The 7,506-nt window shown below is 47.4% G+C and overlaps 1 protein-coding gene across 50 annotated transcripts in view; it reads right to left on the bottom strand.

Annotated features, from left to right (window-relative positions):
- Nucleotides 1-5,734: 5,734 nt before the first annotated feature.
- EPB41L1 (erythrocyte membrane protein band 4.1 like 1) overlaps nucleotides 5,735-7,506 on the bottom strand; it is a 137,241-nt gene continuing 135,469 nt past the window's right edge. For 49 of the 50 annotated variants that reach the window (XM_054541530.2, XM_063720469.1, XM_063720463.1 and 46 more), the window contains one exon: nucleotides 5,735-6,737. In XM_054541530.2, coding sequence (XP_054397505.1) covers nucleotides 6,729-6,737 — 9 coding nt within the window. In that variant the 3' untranslated portion in view covers nucleotides 5,735-6,728. 50 annotated transcript variants of the gene reach the window in all.

Here is a 7,506-nt window from a genome sequence, read left to right as displayed (position 1 = left end):
GTCACAGTGTCTCAGCTTCCAGTCACACTCAGCCCTCGGGGAGAGCCTCAGAAACCCAGCCACCAGCCCAGAGAGAACCAGCGTCAGCCTCCGCTGCTGCAGCAGCAGCAGTCACCACCTCAGTCCCTCTGGCCCTTATCACCCCGTGTCCTTCCTGCAGGCCAGTTCCTAACATCTCAGTCAGGTTATCAACGCACGAGGGAAGGAATTTGTCTGTCTCGTTCCTCACTGTTTCCCTGGAACCAAGCACAAAGCCAGGCACAAAAGCTCAGCTGAGTACATATATTATGCATTTAATTAATAATGATGATAATTTGGTATTAATAAATAACTTCTATTTGTGGGTCTAACCCTGCACTATTAATCAGGGTTCCACCAAAGATACAGAGCCAGTAGGAGATCTATATTAAGTGATTTATTGCCAAGAATTGGCTTATGTGATTTTAGGGCGGGCCACTTGGGTATTTCTTTTTTTTTTTTTTTTGAGACACAATCTCACTCTGTCACCCAGGCTGGAGTGCAATGGCGCTATCTCGGCTCACTGCGTCCTCCGCCTCCTGGGTTCAAGCCATTCTCCTGCCTCAGCCTCCCGAGTAGCTGGGATTACAGGCGCCCACCACCGTGCCCGGCTAATTTTTGTATTTTTAGTAGAAATGGGGTTTCATCTTGTTGGCCAGGCTGGCTTCGAACTCCTGACCTCAGGTGATCCGCCCACCTCGGCCTCTCAAAGTGCTGGAATTACAGGCATGAGTCACCATGCCTGGCCCACTTGGTTGTTTATAATCCTTGCACTAACCCTAGTAAGGTATGTGTATTCCCAGTTTGCAGAAGAGAAAACTGAGGTTCAAAGAGATGTTACACAGCCAGAGAATGGCAGAGCTAGAATGCAAACCAAGGGCTGTCTGTTCTTATCTCTTGTGCTGCTGCTTCTTAGCTTGTCTGTCACATTTCCTCAGTGACAGCTGGACATGCCAATCTGTCTCGGTCAAAATTTATCTCTTAGTGGGTTGCAGACTAGACCGGGCCCTGCAGTCATGGTTAATCACAATGAGCTGCTGCAGGATTAACCAGAGACAGCCTCCATCAGTCACAGTCATGCTTATCAATCTCAGCCTGTCCTGTCAAGTTTCATTTCCTGCATGAAGAAACTCAGCTCCCTCTCCACCCCTCCCCACTCCCAGTCTTAAGCGCTGAGCTCTATGGTCTGGTCTCAAAGCTCCCTGTTTCAGTTGGGCTCACCATCTTTTCAGAGACTCCAGGACACTGAACACTGGATGTAGAAGCTGTAGATGGTGGCCTAGGAGTCCCACCTTGTGGATTACATGTCCATTTAGATCAGAATTTCTCAACCTTGGCACTAGTGACATTTGGGGCCAGATAAGTATTTGTTGTATGTGGCTGTCCTGTGCACGTATTATGTTTAGCAGCAACCCTGGCGTCTACCCACTAGACGCTAGTAGCACCCCTCAGTTGTGACAACCATTGCTAAATGTCCCCGGGGCGGGGGTTGGGGGTAAAGGAGGAGGGGTCATTTCCCCACTCTCAACGCAGTTGAGAAACACTAATCTGGGTGAACTTACCTTTGATTATTCAACAAAAGCAGAGTCAGGATGGTCCTTTATGGGAGACAGAAATATGGATCAGGGTGTACGGGGTCCTGAGGAATCATATGAAGACCCATTGTTTGTAAACCAAGTCCTATTCTAGAACCCTAGGGATAACAGATTGCTAAAGGAGACCTATAGGGAAAATTCAGAGAAGGATTCATAATGTTCCTCGCAGCAATTGCCTCTGACAAGAGACAGAAATCTGGAGAAGGCTGAAGAATCACTTTTCACTGCATAGTCTTTGTATCATTTAATGAATTACCTTTCCAAAGAAAATAAGTATTTAGTATTTGAAAGTATACGGAAATGCTCAGGACATATATATATATTTACAAAAGTATGTACAAGATGACCAACTCTGGAAAAATACATACACATGGAAAAGACTCACTGGTGAGATTTGCAGCAATAAAGAAAGGTGGGCTGAGGTGAGTTGCTTGGTGGAATAAAAGGAAAGTGTGGTGTGTGCATCTCAGGTGGTCCAAGGGATGAGTTTAGGTTTTACATGCATTGTGGTTGTTAATTTTAATATTTTTGCATTTATTTTATGAAGACCTCCTTTCTTGGCAAATGACATAAGCTTTTCATTTGTGGAAGTAATATAGTTTCCTTTTTAAATGCATTTGCTTTTAACGTGAGTCAATTTATTTAGTTAGTTATTTTATTTTATTATTTTTTTGAGACGGAGTCTCTCTCTGTCACCCCGGCTGGAGTGCAGTAGCACGATCTCGGCTTACTGCAACCTCCGCCTCCTGGGTTCAAGTGATTCTCCTGCCTCAGCCTCCCGAGTAGCTGGGACTACAGGCACACACCAACACGCCCGGCTAATTTTTTTGTATTTTTAGTAGAGATGGGATTTCACTATGTGGGCCAGGCTGGTCTTGAACTCCTGACCTCAGGTAATCCGCCTGCCTCAGCCTCTCAAAGTGCTGGGATTACAGGCGTGAGCCACTGCACTTGACCTGAGTCAATTTAAAGAAAAATAAGTGAATAATGGGACAGGTGGTATGAGGATATGGGAACATATATAGAGGTTTTGGGCAAAGGCTGAAGTTGAGGATTGCTGTATTTTTTCCCACTAGGCTCCCATGTAGGGGGGTTACAGGAAGAGAGACTCCAATGTAGGTACTCTTCTTTCAGGAGGAGGGACCATGCTGTTTCTCCGCTCAACAAGCCCCTCCACGTCCTGGGGCCTGTATGCTTACTGTTCCCTCTCCTAGAATGTGCACCAAAGTTCCTCACCTTTGTTGATTGATCCTTTTTTTCATTCAGCTCACAGATCGCCTCCTCAGGGAGGCCTTACCTGGCCACCATATTTAAAGTGGTCTCCTTCAGTGACCCTCCTTCCCTTCTCCCTGTGTATTTCCTTCCTAGTGCTGAGCGCTCTGTAACTGACTGTTTGCCTGTGTTGGCATCTGTTTCCTCCACTAGCCTGTGGGTTCATGGAGGGCAGGGACTTTTGTCTTGTTTGTGGTGTGCCTGGAGAGTCACCCAAGGCCTGGACCACCTTGAGTTCCAAATATTTGTTGAATAAACATGTTCTAAGTTGGGATGTCTCCACTTCAGTTTTAGCCCCTCCCACAGTGCCAACTTGTACCAGTGGCCAAAGTCAGAGAGAGAGAGAGAGAGAGAGAGAGAGAGGAGAGGTGCCAAGGAAGTATGGTTCAGCATCAAACACATTTATTTCACTTTTATTGAGTATACAAGAACAGAGAGCACACGCATACAGCACGGAGCACTGAAGTGGGGGAGCATGGGGACGAGAAAGGAGAGAAGGGTGTGAGTAAAAAGGAACAGGACAGCATCGCAATTGGTTGTTAAGGTGCTTTTGAAAAAAAAATTATTTCGAGTGATGTTGCTCATGCAATTTCAGGCCAGTCTTGGAATGTGCTTGCAGGATTCAAAAACTGAAACAGGTCCTGGCACTTCCTGTACCCTCAGATGGAAAAGATCCAGAGAAAACAAAATAAGAGAAAATGAAGACCCATGAAATGGCAGAGTAGAAAAAGACCCTGGAGAGCATCTGGTTCTTTCTGCTTATTTTGCAAGTCGGGAAACTGAGGCCCAAGAGGGGGAACGGGGATAGCCTGATGTCACATGGTGAGTTAGGAGCTGAGCCAGGATGGTCACCCAGAACTCCTAACCGCCCTCAGGGACTTTTTCCACTATGCTACATGGCCTCCTGGGTGGAGAGGCGGCACAGAGAGGATGAGAAACGAAAAAGAGAAAAGGAAAAGTAGGTTGAAGACAGACAAGACAAACGTCTCTATTCTCTACAAAGAGGAGGATGGGGAGGAAACAGTGCCCTAGATTCTAGCTTTGCAGGTCCCCTTCTCCCTAGTGGCACTGCCTGCGTCTCCATAGAAGGGAGGTCACAGCATCCGCGGGATGGTGATTTCCCCAAACCCTGGTGGCCCACAAGCTCCACAAGCTAAGCCTGGTCACTTCACCCCTGCCCCGAAGCCAGGTACAAAATCCACAACAAGGATCCTCCCTCTGAGGTGTGTTCAGTGTGCTCAGGACTCCTGGTTCCTGCAAAGATGAGTTCCTAGACTGAAGTGGCCCAGATCTAGACTGAAGTGGCCCAGAAAGGATGGAGCCACCACTCCAGCTCTTGACCCAGAAAGAGTGGGAACTCTCAAGTTAAGAAGGGCAGGAAGAAGGTTCTGTGGCTTTTCCACCAGGATTGTAGAAAGAACCTGGTGTATGGAAAGTGTGCTGCTGCACTCAGGGGGAGTTGGAGTGGGCCCACCGGCCTGCACCGGGGGAATGCCGCTGATTCTCCTGCCCCGCTGAACTTCCCATTTGCCCAGAGAAGCAAATGCTATTCTGATTTCCTGCCCTGCCTCAGGCCAGCACCAGCTAAGCAGCTAAGGTGTACGTCATCACTGACAAGCCAAAGGGACGCATCTAACCTGGGCCGCCTGGGGGCATCCCTAGGCAATGCCCCAATAGGTTGGCGAGAGTGGGGAGATGCTCTCAGATGGGCCAGACATGGTTGAAATATAAAGCTGGCTCAGGTGGCTCCTCAGGCTCCGCCCTCCCCTCCCACCTTCTTCAGCCTGAGAATAGTCCCTGGCACAAGCAGGTAATCAGTAAATACTTGTGGAATGAATTTATTAACTGGTTTAGAAGGACTGGGAGGTAAAATGGAACTGAGAAATTAGCAGTGCAGTGGGACATTTTCCCTCATCAAGGGGCACTTTCTGAGCTCAGAGAAGTAGCTTGTGGCAGACAAGCCTGAGGAAGCCCACGTGTGGCAGAGAGCAATGCCAAGCTTGTGATGGGAGCTTCTTGAAGGGCTTCTGTGGTCTTGGGGCACAAGCTCAGAGTTCAGATGTTGACTGAGAGGGAGGTCTCCAAGCCAAGGTCTTATGCAGAGCTGGAGCCTATGAGCAACATCACCCGTCAGTCTCAGCTTTGTCCTGGGACAGGGGAGGCCTTTGCAAATGCAGTTTTGATCTCTCAGGGTCTGCCCCGTGAAGCCTCCTTACCATGGCTACTTTGGCCCGAGAAGAAGAAATGATTCAGAACAAGGAAGAGAGTAGAGGAAAAGGCTGAGCTGGGAATTTTTAGACAGTCAGGTTAAAGCCACCATCTTCTACAATGGCTGAGAGCATCACCTCCCTTTAGATATGGAGTTGGTTATTACAATGGGGTCAGGGAAGGGCAGGATGTGGCAAAAAAAAAAAAAAGAGAGAGAGAGAGAGAGAAGACTGAAAACCAAGGCAAGCCCCGTAGGAAGATGAGGACTAAGCCAGGGACCTCTACTGTGGCAACTTCAGCAGCAGAGTCCCAGACTGGGACCCAGTACCTGAGCACAGACCAGGCCCTGACTGTTACTACCAGCGGGGCAGGGAGAAGGTGTCTTGAACTGGCATTTTGGGGACGACATCTGTGTTGCTTCTTTCTTGCCAAACCCACACCTCTCCATTGGGGCCCCCACCCCTCCCCACCAATCAACCAATTACAAACACCACACACAGTATTACTACACTGAACCCGTCAGCCCCTACTGTGAGCCAACCCACACCCAGAGTCCAGGTCTCCTTAGCTGGGCCAGTTCAGTGAGATCTAGGAACCTCAGGATACATCAATCACAGTCAGATAATTATAATTTTAGAATGTCAGCTTCATACTTACCAGCACTGTTTATTTTAATATTTTTTCCTGTTATATGTAATATACATAACTTAAAAGCACATCCGTACAAACCTCCTACAAGCTGCACCTTCATAATGAGAAACCATAAACATACAATGTCTACTTCTCTTCCTGTAGCTTCGTTTTCTGTTCTTGCTTTCTTTTCTTTTTCTCATTTCAAAGGAGAGTCATCTGCAGTGGCCCTCAAAAGGACCAGGACACAGAGGGTGAGGGGTGTGGGGTGGGGGAAGGGGGAGGAGGGAGCCGAGACAGAAAATGACAGCAAGACATTGAGAGTTGAGGGTGAGGGGAGGCGGGAGAGAGGAAGGTGAATTTTGCAGCCCAGTGTCAAGATCCAGAAAGTAAGAATCCAGTGTTCCTCCTCTTTCTTTCCAAGTGGGGAATTTTCTTTTTTTCTCGGAAAATGTTTGACTGTGCGTGTCTTGCTGCTGCGACTTCTCTTGCTTTGCTGCGCGAGTGTTTTCCTTTGCATTCAAGTGGGCCTCAGAGATGCTGGAGAAGAACAAATGGAATTGCTTGTCTGCTAACTGTAACGTGCAGAACCAGGGCGGGAGGGACTTCTACAATCATCGTGGTCTGGCTTGCGTATCTTATTTGGCAGGGGAAAGGGGTGAGCAAGGGATTATAGTTATTATATAATTTTTTTTCTTGAAAAAAATCCCACCAGTTCTTCAATTTGTCTGCAAAGGAAATGTAGGTGTTCAGATGTCGGTTGTTGCTGTCGGCCAACTGCTCTGCCAGCCCCAGCAGCAGTGCAAGGACGCGGTGTTTCCTGTATATATATCTATATCTCTATATATCTATATATATATGCTTTTCCCTTCCCAGTCTCTCATCAGTGACAGTACGTCGCAGCTGGGACGTCGGTGTTGCGTCGGAGAATCCAGAATGAAGGCCCCTTCTTAATGGTTCTCTGGCTTGGGTTGGACCAGAAATGCCAGGATCTCTTCACCGAGGTCAGGATTCCTGGAAGCCAGAGGCATGGGGTAAAATAGGGGGTGGGGAGTGGGGGGAAAGGAAGGAAGAGGACAAGAAAAATTAGTAACTTCTGTCACTTGTTTTAAAATACATGGCAAGAGGTTGTTTTTGCTACCCTTTACCATATGCCCTTTATTGTGACTCAGCAACGTAGAGTGACTTGCACCTGTAATCCCAGCTACTTGGGAGGCTGAGGTGGAAGGATCTCTTGAGGTGAGAAACTCAAGGCTGTAATGTGTAATCATCATGCCTGTGAGTAGCTATTGCACTCCAAGGCCACATAGCTTGTGTGTGGCGGCAGAGAACCAAACCCACATCTGTTGGATTCCAGAGCCCATGTGTGTTTGCTCGCTTGTTTCCAGGGAGGTGGTAATCTTTTACTTTGGCCTGAAAATGTGTTAAAATGTCCTTTAACACCGAGAAGCTAAGATCATCATCATTTCACTTTTTCTTCCTATCTTTTGTCAGCTCTAAGAAATGTTTAGTCACGATTGCAGATGTTCTTTTTTCATTTGTTTTTCCTTTCTGTTGTCCGTGGGCTTGCTGTGTCCTGGAGATTAAACCACAGACAGCAGTGTTTAAATAAAGAAATGGAGCCTGGATTCCAAGTTTGGCTCCAAAACTCAGTGTTTAAGGGAGCAGGCTGTGAAATCAGAATCCCTGAGTTCAAATCCCACTCTATGGGCCTGCTAGCTCTGTAATCTTGGGTGAGTTCCTTAACTTTCTTTACTTTAAACAATTTTTAACAGACGAGTCT

The sequence above is a fragment of the Pongo abelii genome, chromosome 21 (assembly GCF_028885655.2).
Source record: "Pongo abelii isolate AG06213 chromosome 21, NHGRI_mPonAbe1-v2.0_pri, whole genome shotgun sequence".
NCBI lineage: Eukaryota > Metazoa > Chordata > Mammalia > Primates > Hominidae > Pongo > Pongo abelii.
Note: the sequence above shows the minus strand (reverse complement) of the source record. Positions and strands in the feature narration are given on the sequence as shown.